At 34.2% G+C, this 18,635-nt stretch overlaps 1 protein-coding gene across 1 annotated transcript; it reads left to right on the forward strand.

Moving 5' to 3' along the window:
- Positions 1-807: 807 nt before the first annotated feature.
- On the forward strand, positions 808-4,498 carry LOC145085362 (PII, uridylyltransferase (DUF2921)). Its single transcript, XM_079023510.1, has one exon. It carries the CDS (start codon positions 1,175-1,177, stop codon positions 4,298-4,300), a length of 3,126 nt encoding a protein of 1,041 aa, XP_078879636.1. The 5' UTR covers positions 808-1,174; the 3' UTR covers positions 4,301-4,498.
- The last annotated feature ends 14,137 nt before the right edge of the window (positions 4,499-18,635 follow it).

Genomic DNA, 18,635 nt, shown 5'->3' on the forward strand with positions numbered 1-18,635 from the left:
TTCTCTCATATCTTAGTAGGTCTTAACATTTCTTAAAATTCAACTACAAGAAGTCATGGATGCACTTCTTGACTCAATCATCTAAACCAAATTTCATTTGTTAGTTGGATGTAGTGACCAAAATGCAAGATTTGTGAAAGTTCATTATTATTTATTAGTGTTAACCTTTACCAAATTATGAAACTAATATTATATTTTTGTTCATAACATTTTTTTTTTGTAATAATTTATTTGATTGGAAGATATGTATATAGGATTGGGTGTAGCCTGAAAAATCATATTTTAATTTTTATAAGGAAAAACTACTTTGAAATCGACCAAATTACAATGTCTGAATTCGATATTTATGGTTATGACAATTCACTTTATTTGTAATGTTTATCGAATTTTTTTTGCAGAATTTAATATTGTTGGTACATGTAACAACTTATTGTTGCTTTTGGTTTTACAGAACTAATATAAAAAGAGCCATATGAGCCTCCATAAGGGTTGGTACACCGAAACAAAGTCAATTCATAAAGCTACTACACAACATATTTTAATCAAGAAGTCGCATTATGTTGTGATAAAACAAAGATCACCTAGATCATTTATGTTAAAAATTACTGTATTAAAAAACCAAATTGCTCTAATATAAATATTAAATATTTTTATTTAATAAGTTTAGATAAAAAACTCTAAAAATGAATCTAAATAATATTTTTTTTATTAAAATTCAACAAGCCACCTATATTACGTAATACGTATTTAATTTATGAAATTTCACTGAAATTGACGATCAGTATTACTCCAAACAAAAAATAAAAATCGTTAGACAATCACTTCGTACCATTTTCAGTTTTGAGTTGACTTCAACTTCACTTTTCCTTCTCTTCCGCCTACCTCTCTTCTTCCAAATCAACCCACAGATCTCGTACAATCAGAAGTAAAAAGAACTCTCAAAGATCCAGTCAATCATTAAACTCGATCTTCCACAGATACTTCGCAGTGGTTCCAGGTTAGCTTTCAAGTGACTGAATCGATTTACACCATCCCCACTGACCTCTACTCTTTACATAGTTTGAGTTGATTTTGCGATCTCTTCAATCCCCAGTCCTATGTCCCGTTCTTGATTTAGAATCTGTAAACGGTATCAAAGAATATTGAAAATCGCTGACTTGTTCAAATTCCTTCCATGAAGAGTGTTTTCATGTTAGGGTTTTTCTTGATTCTCTGCATTAGGTTAGTGAACGCAGCGATTGGTATTGATCCTAATGGGTTTGGGGATCTAAGATCTACAAAAGAACCCCCTATGACCTTCAAATACGATCGAATAGACGAGGTAAAAAAAGAATGTTCTTCGATCATGCCTCCAGATTCTAACCAAAAACCCTACGGAAAAAGATTGTACAGATTTAAAGACAAAATGTCGTTCATCAATGGAGATTGGTGGCAGGAGTTAGATAAAGCTCCATTGATGCCATTTGATGATCATCACAAACTAAATGGGTCAGATGGCTCATTGGATCCAAATTCATCATTGAACTTGGTTTCCTTCTGGGTTACTGATGTAGACCGAGCCCATCGATCCAAAAATTCAGTCAGCATCAACGGGATCTTACAGGTCGCAATAACAATTGGGGGATTGTACGGAGCAAAACCCTACAGTAATAACCCAATGTTTAACATATACCCCGGGCATTCGGAATTAACGATTCCATTCCAAGGTATTGTATCCGATTCCGAAGGAAATGATGGTGAAACTGTAATGTGTTTACTAGGGAACGCGATGTTGCCCTATCGTTACCCCGATTCCAGTAACCCATGGGACTGGGTTAAAGAACCAGGGTACATAAACCAGCCACCACTCATTCAAGATGACCGGATTTTACTGGTTATTCGATACCCCAAAGCTTTTACATTAACAAAAAGAACCATTTATGGTAGTTTGAAAAGTTTAAACGCAAAATCAAGCCAAAAATACTTTGATGAAGTAAAAATCTCATCTTCTTTAAGTGCTTCTGCAAATTACGAGTTTAGCTCCGAAAACCTCGTTTCAAAAGCTTGCACACCATACCCTTACAAAGATAATTTCACAAATACGGGGCTCGGTTTGTACAAAGGAGCTGACTTTTGCCTTATTCTTGAACGCTTCACGGGTCAAGATCCATTAACCGTTGTCCCGAATTGGAAATGCAACCAAACGAATGAAATTTGCAGCAAATTGGGCCCGTTTGAGTCGGATTCCCGTATAAAAGCGACAAACGGTAGCTTTAAAGGTGTAAGACTTAGTCTTCAAGATGTTCGATGTGAAGAATCGCCTTCAAAGGGTCAAAAGAGTAAATTTACCAAGGTTGCAGCGGTTATTCGGGTTGTTTCTCCGTTTGAGGATCATTACAATGCGGGTCAACGAACCGGGTTGAATAATATGACTCTTTCGGCCGAAGGAATGTGGGAATCATCAAGTGGGCAGCTTTGTATGATTGGTTGCCTTGGAATTGTCGATAAAGACGGAATTGGAATCGGGTGCGATTCCCGTATCTGTTTATACATTCCACTCTCGTTTTCCATTAAACAAAGAAGCATCATTCTTGGGACAATTTCGAGTTTAAAAGAGGGGAATTCATCGTTTTTTCCGTTAACGTTTGAGAAACTTGTACGCCCTTCTGAATTATACGATCAGTATACGGAATCTCATCCGTATTATACGTATTCCAAGATCGATTTAGCAGGAACAATTCTTGAAAAACACGAGCCTTTCAGCTTCCAAACCGTGATTAAAAAGTCATTTCTGACGTTCCCGAAAGTCGAAGATGCCGATTCCTATCTCGTTGGTTTGTCACTTTTATCTGAAGATCTTACACTTCACCACCCTGCGGTCCCTGATTCCGGACCTAATCGTTTTTCAAGAACTGATGTGCAATTTGAGATTCTCTCACTTGGCCCGTTATTTGGTCATTACTGGTCTCTACAAAACGATTCAATTACAGAAGAAGACACTCCGTATCACGCTAAAACGACATACACCGAACGACAGCTCCTATTGAATGTATCGGGTCAACTTTCGCTCTTCGGAGGGCAATATGGGAATGTTTCTGATATTTTGGTCGAAGGGTTGTATTATCCGGTTGTTGGGAAAATGTATTTAGTTGGGTGTAGGGACGTACGAGCCTCATGGAATGTTTTATACGAGAGTATGGATCTTGAAAATGGGTTGGATTGTTTGATTGAAGTTGTGATATCGTACCCGCCTACTGCGACCCGTTGGATGGTTAATCCAACGGCTAGGATTTCGATCTCGAGTCAACGAAACGAGTTTGACCCATTGTTTTTCAAACCGGTCAACCTCCAAACAGTCCCGATTATGTATCGGGCTCAACGGGAAGATATTCTTTCTAGAAGAGGTGTAGAGGGGATTTTACAACTTCTTACACTTTCGGTTGCAATCGGTTTTATTTTAACCGAATTGTTTTACATCAAAGAGAATGCGAATGCGGTCCCGTTTGTTTCACTCGTGATGTTATCGGTCCAAGCGGTTGGATACGGGATTCCCTTAGTTACGGGGGCAGAAGCGCTTTTTAAAAAAACCGAATCTTACGAAAAGTCTTCGGTTCTTGAAAAAAGTCAAATGGTTCGGGTCATCGATTACACGGTCAAGATTCTTGTATTGGTTTCATTCTCGCTAACATTGCGGCTTTACCAAAAAGTTTGGAGGGCCCGAATCCGGTTACAGACGCGGGCCCCACATGAACCGGCCCGTGTGCCGTCTGATCGACGGGTTCTTATAGTTACTGGGCTGGTTCATGTGCTCGGGTTTGTATGTGTGCTTGTGGTTCATAACCTACAACAATGGCTTGCTGAACTTGAGGAGTATGTGGGTTTGGTTCAAGATTTCTTTTTGCTTCCACAAGTTATTGGTAACTTAATTTGGCAAATTAATTGCAAACCGTTACGAAAATCATATTTTATCGGGTTAACTGTGATTCGACTTCTTCCTCATGTTTATGATTACATTCGAACCCCGATCCCGAACCCGTATTTTTCTGAGGATTATGAGTTTGTGAATCCGCATCTTGATTTTTATTCAAAGTTCGGGGATATTGGGATTCCTGTAATTGCAATTCTTCTTGCGGTTGTAGTACATGTTCAACAGAAGTTTAGTTATGAGAGGCTTGTGGAGGTTCTTGATTTTGGTAAGTTTAGGGTTTTGCCAAGGCAGACGGTGGCATATGAGCGGTTGCCGCCAGTGGTGGCGGAGGCTGAGATGACTTCCGGTGGCAATGGAGATGTGGGAACGAGGAAGGAGGTTGAGGTGGAATGAACAGGATGACGTGTAGGTGTGGTTTTCATGTTTTTTTTGGGTCATGTTGTATTGTAGATGTTGTGAGATTTTTGTAAACTTGCCGATTTTTACATGTAGATTTATGGCTATGTGAATTTGAAACGTTGAAGATACAGGAGACCGAAAACAAGTTTTACAAATGTTGATTAATAACGCATTTAGCGATTTTGTATGAAATGAAGCGTGGGAAAGAGTACGGCAAAAGCAATTAGTAGCTTTTAAAAGTATAAAATTAGATAAAAACCTAAAATATCAAAAAACTAATAATAGTTCATAAAAACTAAAAGCTATTTGAAGTATCTCTTATAAGAAAATAAAGGTTTATCTAAGGCCGGACGGAGTGGGTGCGGGAAAGAAAATAAAGGTTTATCTAAGGCCGGACGGAGTGGGTGCGGGAAAGGGGTGAGGGAAGCTTCCCTCACTCCTGCACACCACTCCGTGGGTGAGGGAAAGAAACGCGGGAAAAGAGGTGGGGGGAGCGGGTGCCGCACTCTCTCTCCTCATGCTATTGACCAATTTTTTTTTTTTTTTTTTTTAAATTATATACCTATTATAAAAATATAAAAAATATATTAAAATTCATGGTTTTTAATTCCCTACAAAATGAGTATAATATATGTATGGAATATATTAAAAAAAAGTGAGGGAAGGGCTTCCCACCAATTCCTTGGCTTTTAGGTGAGGGAAAGGGAAGTGAGGGAAAGAGGGGTATGACCTACCAAAAGTGAGGAAAGAGTCCCTCCCACTAGGGGTGTTTGTTTGGATGGATCGGTTTGATCCGATCCAATCAAGTGAATCCAAATTGATTTCGGTTTTCAAAACATGGATCCGAATAGTTCAAACTAAATTCAAATCCGATCCGATCCGATCCAATTACAATTCGGTTGGATCGGTTTTTATAATTCGGTTTTCAAAAACCGAAACATTTTAAAACGACATATAATTATAATATTACCCAATTTAACACAAGAAACGAAAAAATTTATTTAGTTGTGATTTGAAATTTACGTACAAACAACTACTAAGCAGATATATTATAGTTAAATATTTTATAGATAGAAAACTTTTGAGAGATAATACATATTGATGTTTTTTTATCAGGTGAAACGTTTTGAACCTATATGAAAAAATATATTACAAAATCAATAGATAACTATAGATATATATGATAAATAAATAAATAATAAATGTTTATTCGGTTTTTTTAGACTATTCGGTTCTTATTTTATAAACCAAAATCAATCCAAAATTCAAAATAATAATTCAGTTTTGTTGAAAACCAATCAAAATTGTCCAATTGGACAATTCGGTTTTATCCAAATAGTGAACAGCTCTACTTCTCACACCCTCCGGTCTAACAGTAAAGATTAATAGTTAATAGTTTCATACTATAAAACAAAACTCTTACCTTTTTCTTTTTTTCTTAAAAAATATTTGCTTTTCTGATCATAAAAGTCTAATACTCGTCCTCTTTGCATTAAGTTTTAATCGTGCTGATTAATAATTTTAAATTTCAATTTTATCATGTTTTAGCCATTAAAACATAGTATAACATGTTCAACATATTGCCATCTTACCATTTACATCCATACATGCTACGTACCATTTACATGGAATTTAAAAATATTTTTCTCTAAAATTAGTTTTATTTGACAAAATTATGAAACTAAAAGACAAAAATATAATTCATTCTTTTCCTGTGGCATTTACATGGAATTTAAAAATATTTTTCTCTAAAATTAGTTTTACTGGACAAATCTCTAAATATTATTAAAAGAGAACCCTTAATTCACCAATGAAGCAATCAAGGCCCTTGATTGTATTTCAATCATATGATTTTCACCATTAGATCAAATTGATGACATCATCTTCTCAAAATAGAATTCAAACATTTAATTATAGAATCTTTAAATTTACCAATTACATTTCAAACACAATTACATTAAATTATAGAATCTTTAATTATAGAATCTATTCATATTTAATTATAGAATCTATTCATATTTTCGAAAATATATTTCACAATTCGGGCATAATTGCATTTAATTATAGAATCTTTAAAATCAGCAATTATGTTATCAATTAAAGCATATCATTTTATTTATATATGAGACATCGGTTTCTCCATATATATGGCCAAAAACATGATAACCGCCCCCATCTTTCTCCTCTATTTTTTCTCTTAAACCAGAATTCCATAATCCTCTTCTTCCTCATGTCAATGGTTGTGCTTCAATTGATGTTTTGTGTGTTCATAACAGAATGTAGCATCATAACGTGGTTCCTTTTTCTTATGTATTCTTAGAATTTCCGTATTGCCTCTTCCTTGCATCTCCAATTATCACACCTCGACTTTGGCTTCACACAAATCTCTACAAACTGAAGCAAACATCTCCTTCAAGACATCTTTTGACGGTCTATGTCATCATTAACCCTAATTAATATTGTTAATAATTTAATTCCATTATTTATAGTTTTTGGCTTCAAAATTTAAACCTGATTAGTTTTTTCTTTTTTAAAAAAACTCATTAAATAAGCATATCAATAATTATGTTATCTTTAATCTCTAGATATATATTAAAAGAGAAACCTGATTACATCATCTTCAAAAATCAGGTCTGTTGATTGGCTTTTCTTTATAGTTTTCCACCCTTAGATCAATTTGATGATGTCATCAATGTTAATAGGATTTTTTTTAAATCCTTTTAAATGTTGATTAAGGAAATAATTATTTTTCTGGATTCCGACATTTATGATTAAAATGTTAATTAAGGAAATAATATCTTTAAATCATTCAAAATGGTTGATCCTTATAATGTTCAAAACCATCATTTAATCAAATCTCATTAAATATGCATCTAATTCATCTATTTTTGACAATTATTTGAATTTAATATAAAATCACACCTCCTGGTTTCTAATTATTTATTGAAAATCGTTAATCAGCTCTCATTCGTTATTATCTTCATCAATTTCCTTTAATTCTAATATTTGGAGATAGTAAATAATAGATAAACATGTTGTCTCCGATTTAAAGTAGATTTTAAAAGATTTAGTTTCTCATTATCCGCATTTTGAAAATTATAAATAGTTTCTCACATTTCTCATTCTCTCTTTCACATGTTCGTTCTTATATCAATGCACTACATAAATTGAACAAAACAATACATCAACCTTCACATCAATTTTATTACGAATCTTCTAGGTATGACATTATCCGCGTGTGCTTTTTAAGATGTGTATGTGTTGTGTTTCCCTTTGTTGGTACCTCTTATATGTGTTAACTAACTATTTGTAAATGTTCTCAGAGAAACCTGCATAAAAAGATTTACAACTTCATAAAAATATAAACAACTTCATCTTCTTTATATAAATCAAAGTGTCGATCTATTAGGAAACAGTATATGGCATAAACTGATTGTGATGGAGTATATCGATCTATTAGGAAACAGTATAGGGACATTTTCGGTAATTTTTATACAATAACACACATTAATCCTTTGTTTTGGGTCATTTTTGCTAACTGGTTAGGTTAGTTTCAGATTCCTTTGTGAAATTTGGTGCTTTTCTTGGCTTTTGGTGCAAGTGTATGTTTTATAGTTTTTTTTCATTTTTTTTATTTATAGCAAAGTACTTTGCTATTTGTGTATACGTCTTTATAAAACAAAAAAGTTTTATTTTTTGGTTTGTGCGAGATTCAATCTTCAAGGAATTATTTTTGTTAATCTGAAATAGCAAAATGTTTTAATCTAAAATTATAAAAATATGATTAGATTCATTTTTAGCTATTTGGCTATTCGATCAAGGTCCAGATGCCAGGTTTGCAACCTGTGAAATTTTTGCATATTATGCGAAGCTTATGGTTAGTTTGGTTCTCATGATATAAGTAATGCATATTTATGCATAACATTATGCTTTGAATGTAAAAATAATAATAATAAAAACTTTTATTTAAATAAAAATGTGGGTTTTAAACAAAAAAAATATATATTTATATGGTTTAAAATGTAATAAAAATATATTTATATGATTTCAAATGAAAAATGGTTAACAGTGAATAAAATTGGATAAAATGATGTTCGATTTGGAACAAAAATACAGAGTGTCAAAACTGGAAAAAAAAATTACATTTAGTGTCAAAATCCAAAAAAAAACAATAACTTAGTGTCTTTTGTGGGAAATAAATTCAATTTCGACATGTCATGTCAGCTTGTCACGTCATCATGCCACGTCAGTAGCCAATCTGGTTGAACGGTCAAGTGGTCAGAATTGTAAAAAATTGAAAAACGCAGTGTCAAATTTGAGATAAAAATAAACATAGTGTCAAATTAGACTTTTGGTGTAAACTTAGTTATTACAATTAGTTATAACTAAAGATGAAATTACGTTTAATCTATTAGTTATTTTAAAATTTTATTAACATTTAAAAAAAACGAATTTTTAAATGATATAACTTTTATTTTATCGATATTATTTAATTATAATTTGAAAGATATGTTAAGATTCTATTTAAATATGGTATGATATTATTTTTTTTATTTTAATGAAAATATTGTAAAATCTTTATTAATTTTGGTATGATGTTGAATATTTTTGGTATAATTTTTTAGATGTATATTAAATTATAATTTTAATTAATTTTAACAAAATCGAAGTTAATTATCTTTGGATTTGATACTAATTACGAAAATGTCATTTTTATATATTAGAGATGATTATGATTTTTGTAAATATTATGTTATAAGAATCGGATTAATTTTGATATGATTTTAAAATATTTTGGTATGATCTTATTATACTTTTAGGTTGATTTAATAGTAAATAATATATAATCTATTTATGCATCCTTTGAAATTAAATATAGAAACGATTTTGTTGACATCTATAATATATGGGTAATAATTTCCAAAATTGTCTTTAAACTTCTGTTGTATATATTGTATAAGACTTCCTTAACTATTACTGTTATTCACTGTGAACATCAAAGCTCTCTAATATCGGAATTAAGATACCGAGAAATACACAAGGTTAGTGATTTTATTCTTTTTATGTATACAATATCAATTTTTTTACTTGACACACATTGAAAGACAACTATTACATGATGTTTTGCTTACTAATTGTCAGTTTGACTTATCAAATCACTTCAATTTATCAAATCAATAATGGAGTACACTTCAAGCAATAAAAGTAATGATGCACAAGATCACTCATCCATCATATGTGGTTTACATCTTATTGTCTAACAATGACATATTGCAATTCGATGTACATTTAGAAGATTAATTAGTGATATATGCACCTTCTATTATTAATGATCTCAACTCGAATGCATCGAGACTTACCAAGTTTGATAGAAAATTGAGATATTTTTCTATAGGTAGAGATCGTTTGTAGGGTATTTGGGTTTTCATACATAATCAATGAGTTAAAATCGATGTTAGTGATTACAATGCCGATTCACATGAATGCTGAGATTATCGAAACAATCTCCTTAATTTTTTTTTAAAGGAAATACGATTAAGTGTTGTTCCGGCATATCGTTTCTCAAGAAGTATTTTCATTTCATTCAGATTTTGAGATAGTGACTGTGCCAAGTAGAAATATATTTTAATCGTCAACTCATGTTTTATTTTGTTTAATGATATTAATTTTTTTTAGGTTACTTTATCATTTTTTTTATTGTGTCGACTTTTTATAACTTTATATGACTTTTTATACGTTCTCCCGCGTTTAACGCGAGTCATAATCTAGTTATTAAACTAAAAGACAAAAAATATAATTTATTCTTTTCCTGTAGTATTTACATAGAATTTAAAAAGGGTAATTACTAATCTAGTCAAATTAAGGGAGTGATTAGCAATTTTTAGCCAAAAATTAGGAAATGTCACAAAATAGCCCACGAAACCGTAGGTATTTATATTCGTCTACTATTTAGCAAAATCGTCTACTGTTTCATTTTTTGTATATATATTTTTTTAATTTTCAAGATATAAAATCGTAGGTATTGTAAACCTTAGGTTTCCCAAACCCTAGGCTACAGTTTTTGTAAATTCTACGGTTTTTTTTTTTAAATCTACGGTTTTGTCAATAAAACTACGGTTTTATTTATTTATTTATTTATTTTAAACAGATAGTATTTTTTTGAGAATTATTTTCATTATAAAGAATGTTTATAAAATGTAGAATTATTTTGTTAAAATTTTTTGAGATTAGTAATATATATATATATATATATATATATATATATATATATATATATATATATATATATATATATATATATATATATATATATCAAGGTTGTAAAAAACGCTTGACGTTAGCTAGTCGGTGGACTGAGGTTAAGCGATTAATCGGCTAGGTAGAGATTAATCGAAGGATTAATCGGGGATCATTAATTGCTAATTTGTTGGATTTTAAAAACTTAAATATGACTAATATCATATCAAAGTTCATAAATACCACTAATATTATAACAAAACAGGTTAATATGATTAATACAACACTAATCATGCCTCAAATAGTTTCCATTGAGATAAAACTTCTTCAAAATGTTAAAATTTCATCGTTTTATACTGTTTCACTCATTATGTATGTAGGGATTAATCGCTAGGCGCCCTCTAATCGGTCGAGTAGCGCCTAGGGATTAATCGGAGATTAATCAGGACCTAGTCGAGATTTTTACAGCAGTGATATATATTAAGTATTTCATATTTGGGAAATTTTCTTCTCTCTAGCTTCTTTATTCTCAAAATTAAGATAATGAGTTGTAACAAGTATTTCGTATTGCTCACTACGGATGGAAGATGGGGGTTTGTTAATTCCCAATTATCATATGTTTGGCCACCGGAATACAATCTGAGAATGTTTTATTTAGGTGTTGAAATTTACAAAACCACCACATTCACCGAATTTGTTTATTTGGTGAAGTGCAAGATGAGTCTTCCAGAAGAATCAAAAGTCAGTCTGGCTTATCAACATCCATAACAACTCTATTATTGTGGTATTGTTGATGATCGTGATATTAGAAAGCTGATCAAGGTAATAAATGTCGTTGGAGATAAATCTGTATCTGTCTATGTGGTGGTTGAAGAAGGCGTTTGGCGTAACGAAGTGGATGATAGAGGAAAGGCATCTGCAGCTAATTTATCAAGTGGAAAATGGAGCAACAACCCAATAGGTAATTTTAAAAGTCTAAGTAAAAGTCAATCTCATAGTGTTGCTGAAAATGTAAATGTAGTGCCAGAACCGATTATGTATGTTACACCGGAGAATTATAAGTATATCGGTGATAATGATGTTGGTAAATATGCTAATGATGTTGGTGTAAATCATTACTTTGACAAAAAAAAACACTAGGCGTGGGGAATAAGGTTGGTAATGAATCTGGAAAACAAGAAGTTCCATTTTTGCATGCTGGTGAACTAAAAGGATATGGCGAGTTTGTGGATTGTGACAAGTTGGATATATCCGTCCTAGAGAGTGATTCTAACTGAGAAGAATTTGATGATGAGCCTAAAATTATTTTTCAAATACCATGTTTCATGGTATGCCCCCATTGCCTTCGTGTCCTGTAAACGGTGATGTGAACATTCCATGTTAGAGGGTGGATATAAATGAAGAGATTAAGGTTCTAGATATTTTTGATGACAAAGAGTTGCTCAAGCTTGCAATTAGAAGACAGTGTATGGAACAAGGTAAGCAGTATAAGACTACCAGATCGAGAAAAGAAAGGTTCGATGTGGTTTGTTTGATAGAAAATTGTTCTTGGATGGTTAGGGCAAGGGGAATCAAATCGACTACTGCTTTCCAAGTCACAAAACTTGTTGACCAACACACATGTTGTGCAACAAACTTGGAGTCTAATCATCGACAATCAAAGAAAAAGGTACTCTGCCACTTTATCACTGAAGTATTGGCCGAAGATTATAATATATTTTATCGGGGTAATGAAATTGTGAGGGACATCAATTCGAAATTTTCAATCAAATCTCATACCAACAGGCATGACGGGCTAAACAATATGTGTGGTTGATGTTAAGAGGTACCAAAGAGGATTCATTCACCAAACTACCAGCGTATATGCACAACTTGGTGAAGCATAATCTAGGAACTGTTACTCAGATAAGAACAGATGATAATGCGGTTTGAGTTTGTGTATATCGCGTTGGGTTGCTTGGTAAGCAGTGATAATTATTTATAACAAATATAACATATGAATCCTAATTGGTATTTGTTAATGCCATAAAAAATAATTGTAGGTACAAGCGTTCATCAAATATTGTAGGCCGACCCTAATAATTGATGGTGGTCACCTAAAGGGTGAATTCAAGGGTACGATTTTGCTCGTAGTGACAATGGACAGTCAAAACCAAATCATGCATGCCATATGCAAAAGTGAATGTATGGAGACATGGTCCTGGTTCCTTCGAAAACTACGTGAATGTATTGGCAACGTGGAAGACCTTACATTCATATATGATAGGGCTCCATCCATAGCGACATCAATTGCAAATATATTTCCTCACGCTCATCATGGAGTATGTGGTATCCATTTGTATTTTAACATTTCAGCAAAATTTAGAACCAGCGATACAATACACACATTATTTTGGGAGACATGCAAAGCCTATACTATTAAAAAAATCGATAATGGGATGAAAAAAATTAAAAAGGTAAATGATTATGTATAGGAATACCTACAAAACATCAATCCAAAAAGATGGGCCAGGGCACATTTTCCTGGGAATCGGTATTTTCTTATGACATCAAATAGTGTGGAGTCGATAAATTCAATGTCAAGATTTGCAAGAAAGATATCAATATTGATGTTGATTGAGTATTTTCGTGTAACAATGCAACAATGGAGTTTTCTGAAACGTAATGTTGCAGGTACTAATATTATATATATATATATATATATATATATATATATATATATATATATATATATATATATATATTTATATATATATATATATATATATATATATATATATATAATAGTACTTGAAATGTTATTTTACTACTCATATGATATTATGAAATTATGTATATTTTTTTAGCTGAAACAAAAACGCACTCACCCCATGGGCTGAAACGATTAATACAAGCAAATAAGAATGCTTGTAATAATTGGATGGTGTATCCTATCTCAAATAGTAGATTTGAAGTGAAAAGCTCTACTCACAAAAGTGTCATTGTTGATTTCCAACAAAGAACCTGTACATGTAGGCGGTGGCAAATAGATGGCTTATCTTGTGGCCATGTCATAAAAGTGCTCACATTGAACCGTTACGAAGACTGTTCGGAATTTGCTTTAAAAGCTTACTTTACAGAGACACTGCGGAAAACTTACGAGGAGTCTGTGAACCCCTTACCAAGTCCATCTGAGTGGGAGATCCCCGATGATTTGATGATTGTGAAGCCACCCATAATGGAGAGACGTCAGCCAGGTAGGCCAAGAAACAATGACCGTATTCCGTCACAAGGTGAGCGTCCCATAAGACATGAATGTTCTACATGCGGTCATTTTGGACACACGAGGAACGATTGTATGGGTAGGGGATCGGGGAACGGATCTGGGGGGAGAAAAAAATCGACACAAAAGGGCATAATGACTGATGAATTCGCATCCGGAAGCGGGTCGCAGAACGAAAGCGTGTACCCTGCTTTTGATTTCAACAACACATTTGATTTAAATTGTCCTTAGATTAATGTAGGAAAGTAATGAATTCTCGTATTTGTAATTTTTATTGCTTGTATTAAATTTCACTTCTGACATTATCAATTAAATCTAGTACCGCACTTATTATCTACTTTATTCCATGAAAAATAAAACACAAACATAAAACATTATAGAAAACGAGATACACAAGTAGCAAACATTACATAAGACATTTCACATATAAGAGCCTTCTATATGAAATATTTGTTATTTTTAACTAGAATCCATGCATCCTCATACTCGAAGTCATTTCCCTCGTGCTCCAAAATGTAATGATCTTTAACAATTTCTAAAAGATCTTCGTCATTTTTTTGGATAACGATACCTATTTTTAAGATGATGATACCATTGATTGAACCATGTGATTTTTTCATTTAAATCCATCCACTTACCAACAATATCTTCTTGTGTTCGGTGTTTTCCTCTCCCAACAAGAGGTTAAACATAGCTATTATGCGGGTCCATTCATCACCTTCAAAGCAATCAAGGTTAACCATGGTTGTTACATCCTCGTAAACGTTCATCCAACATCGTGTTACCACCATTACCTCTCTTATCGTCCATGGATGTGGAGTATTGGACGGAGCAGCTACATAGGAAGAAGTTGTTTTATTGGAGGCCATTTTTTAAATTTGTTTGTTAGTTTGTTTTAATTTTATAGGAGTACTTAAATAAGAAAAAAGACTGACAAACAATTAGGTGGATTCCCATAAGTAATGTTTGAAACTACATTATGCAGGCTACAAAGCAGTAGTCGAAGTCTATAAAACCGTAGTCAAATAATTGTCAAAGAGTAGTCGAATTTTCAGACCCCTTACACGGAGATACTGTTTGAAACGACAAATATACTGTTGGAAATGACAATACATTATGCAAGCTACAAAGCAGTAGTGAAAGTCTATAAAACCGTAGTCAAATAATTGTCAAAGAGTAGTCCAATTGTCAGATACTTTAGACAGAGATTTTGTTTGAAACGACAAATCTACTATTGGAAAAGACAATACATTATGCAGGCTACAAAGCAGTAGTCAAAGTATATGAAACCGTAGTAAAAAAATGTCAAAGAGTAGTCGAATTGTCAGATACCTTACAAGGAGATATTGTCTGAAACGACAAATCTACTGTTGGAAAAGACAATACATTATGCAGGCTACAAAGTAGTAGTCTGTAACATCCCATTTTAAATAGAATAATTAAATAATAAACCTGGAATCTTAAGAAGTAATTTTATTATTTTTTATATTATTATTGTCCAAAATTAAATAATATTTAGTAGGACGTTGGTTTTGGGAGCCAAAAGTTATTATTTGGATTATTCGTGGGTTAAAGTGTAAATTCATGACTTATTTTGTAATGATTTTTGGTAGTCAGGGGGGGTGTTTGGTATCATTTGGACTTATCATGAAAGGATTTTGAAAATGGAGGGCTGTTAGGTAAATTTCGGACTTGTTTTGAAAGGAAATTTAGAAGGCAAGGTATAAATGGTAAATATTGGACTTTGTTTGAAAGACAATGTCATGGGGAAGGACCAGTTTTGCCATTATGGCAATGAGTTTGGTGTGGATACAGGTATTTATGCCAAAGCAAACCCTAACCCTAAGCATGCTTACAGCCGTCACCACTCACCCTCTAGACTTCCGGTCGTCACTGTGCCACCCCATCGAAGACAGAAACCTCTACGAAACGTCATGGCCGCGAGAAATGGGATGGAATTCACCCTGGAGCATCTTCTTCGTTGCTATTTTCGGTGGAACCACCACCTCCTTCGCGTCTCTTCTGTTCCGCCATCTCCCTACCGTTGCATCGACCACCGTCGCTCGGGACTAATCGTTACTGTCCTTATTCTTCTTCCTTTTCGTTATGCCGCCGATAGCCACCGTTGTGGTTGCTTAAACTGCTGCTACTTGACTGAGAACCAAAGGAGGTCATCGCCACCACCGTGAGGTGGTGGCTGTCGTTCCAAAATGTTTGTTGTCACCGTCGTGGGCCACGAAGAGGGCGGCTAGGGTACATCTCGAAGATCAGAAGCAAGTATGGATGGGTGTGTTCTGTTTTCTTTGGTGTGTTTGTGAGTATAGTGTAGATTGGCTGGAAAACCAAGAACCACCACCACCACCCTGAGATGGTGGTTGCCACCGTTTACCACCACCGGCCACCACAAGGGTGTCTATGTGTGTGTGTGTGTTTATTTAGTGTGTATGTATGTGTGTTAATTAGGTATTTCATTGTAAAATTTGTAACCGTATCAGAATAATGAAAAAGAAAACTCTAAACCACCACCGTAAGGTGGTGGCGCCGCCTCCTGCCACCACCAAGCACCGTGTTGGGTGGCGGTGTGCCTCGTTTGTATTGTGACTCGTTTGGGATGTTTGGACTAGGGATTAAAATGCTAATGGGCCTAATAAACCCTAATAGGCCCAATGAAGCCCTAATTGGCCTAAAAGCCCAGAAGACCTAACTATTGAGTCTATTGGACTAAAATGGGGTTGGAAACCCTAATTAGGGTTTAGAAAACCCTAATATTGGATTTATTGGCCTTGGACTTATTGGGACCCACTTTTGGGCCATTGGAATGGAGTTGTAAATTACACCCAATCACACTATATGATTTATTTAGAAGAGTGATGAACTTAATGGATTAAGTCCTTACCAAGTGAGAAACACTTAACCCTAATTGTCATTTTATGTGAAACCCTAATTTTGGGATTGATCGGGACCGCATGAGAATTAATTATTAAACCTAAAATAATAATTAATAATCATTGGCAAATTAACCTAAGGCAATGTTGGACTTAATGGATTAAGTCCTTAATGGGTTAAGTAAGAAACACTTAACCCTAATCGTCATTTCATGTGGGAACCCTAATTTCACTTGGGCCTTGAGTTGTGTCTTCCTATTGGGCCTTGGTGGTTGGACTATTGATATGCTATCCAAGAACAAGTAAATAGACTAAAATATTTGGATGGGCTTTAGGGTAAGGTCCATGTGAGGGACTTGGGCCCAATTTGGAAAATTGGGCTATAGGTGGTCCATAGTTGGACCTTTATGATTATGTCATATTGGGCCATAGGAATACCAAGAGTTTGGACTAGAATAATTGAATGGGCCTTATGGTAAGACTTTGTAAAAGTTTGGGCCAAATTTTGAAAATTGGGCCATATATTGGGCTTTGGCCCATTACTTGACTTTTGGGCCTTTGGAGTGTGAGTTGTGTCTTGGGCTTGGAACCCAATTATTAATTGGGTATTTTTTGATGTTAACAGTTCGGGAATCTGTCAACCAGCAGCTAGAGTTTTATCTATGGGACTTCAGTAGTGCTAGATGAGTTATCCTCACTATACTCAAGGGTCTAAGGCACCAAGGCCGGCCCTTTGAATTGTTATCTGGTTATGTTATGCTAGTATCATCTGTTAGATCGGTATCCTACAGGGTAGGATAATATTATGTGGTATATGGTATGATCTGTTAGATCGGTATCCTAGAGGGTAGGATAATATTATGTGGTATGTGGTATGACATGTTAGTTCAGTATCCTAGAGGGTAGGATAATATTATGTGGTATGTGGTTTGATCCGTTAGAGCAATTGTTGTCTATAGACTGTTATGTGATTATCTGTTATCTGTGCACATGTTGTTTGGCGGTTGAGGCTAATCTGCTTTGTGTGAAAGCCAATAGACTTGGGCATTCCAACCTGTTAGTTGTGGGTCGTGAGTATTCCATCCCAAGGATGATTGGACTCATAGTATGTGGGCATTCCAACCTGTTGGTTGTTGGCCTGGGGTATTCCATCCTGAGGATGATTGGACCCATAGTATGTTGGCATTCCAACCGGATGGTTGAGGGCCTGGGGTATTCCAACTGGATGGTTGATCGGACCCATAGTATGCTGTTAATGATTATATGTGTATTATTGTGGGTATGGGTATTTTGGGGGAGCTCACTAAGCTTTCGGGCTTACAGTTTCAGTTTATTGTTTCAAGTACATCAGGGGATCATGGAAAGGCAAAGGCGTGATCATACAGCTCTTCACTTTTTATGACTTTGTTTCTAGGATACTCTGATATAATAATTTGAAAACAAGTTTTGTAATGGTTAATAGATTTGAAATGTTTTTAAAAGTTTAAATTTGGCATGATTTTTATGGGTGTTACAAGTTGGTATCAGAGCCTTCTTTTGAGTGATTTTGTAACAACGTAAATTTACAAACAAATTTTTCATTTCAAAATAAAGTATTTTCATTCAAAACATGGCATAAACATTCCAAGTGTCATGTCAAAATACAAATCATATGAATCCCAAGATCACAAAACATCTATCAGTGTGTACAGATCACGTCGGTGCCTTCCCATGGTCCTCGCTAGTACCTGAAACACATACATAACAACTGTAAGCATAAATGTTTAGTGAGTTCCCCAAAATACAACTTACGCACATACGCCTTTCCAGGCCCTGACCTTTCGGTCCATGTGTCTCAGGGGACTTCCGTCCCTGCTGGGTAAACCTTCCGGTCCTACCCACGCCAACCTTACGGTCCAGATTACACGCCTTCCGGCCCATAACATAATGCCTTCCGGCCCACATA

Source organism: Lactuca serriola, chromosome 1 (assembly GCF_051521515.1).
Source record: "Lactuca serriola cultivar US96UC23 chromosome 1, Lser_US96UC23_V15, whole genome shotgun sequence".
Classification (NCBI taxonomy): domain Eukaryota; kingdom Viridiplantae; phylum Streptophyta; class Magnoliopsida; order Asterales; family Asteraceae; genus Lactuca; species Lactuca serriola.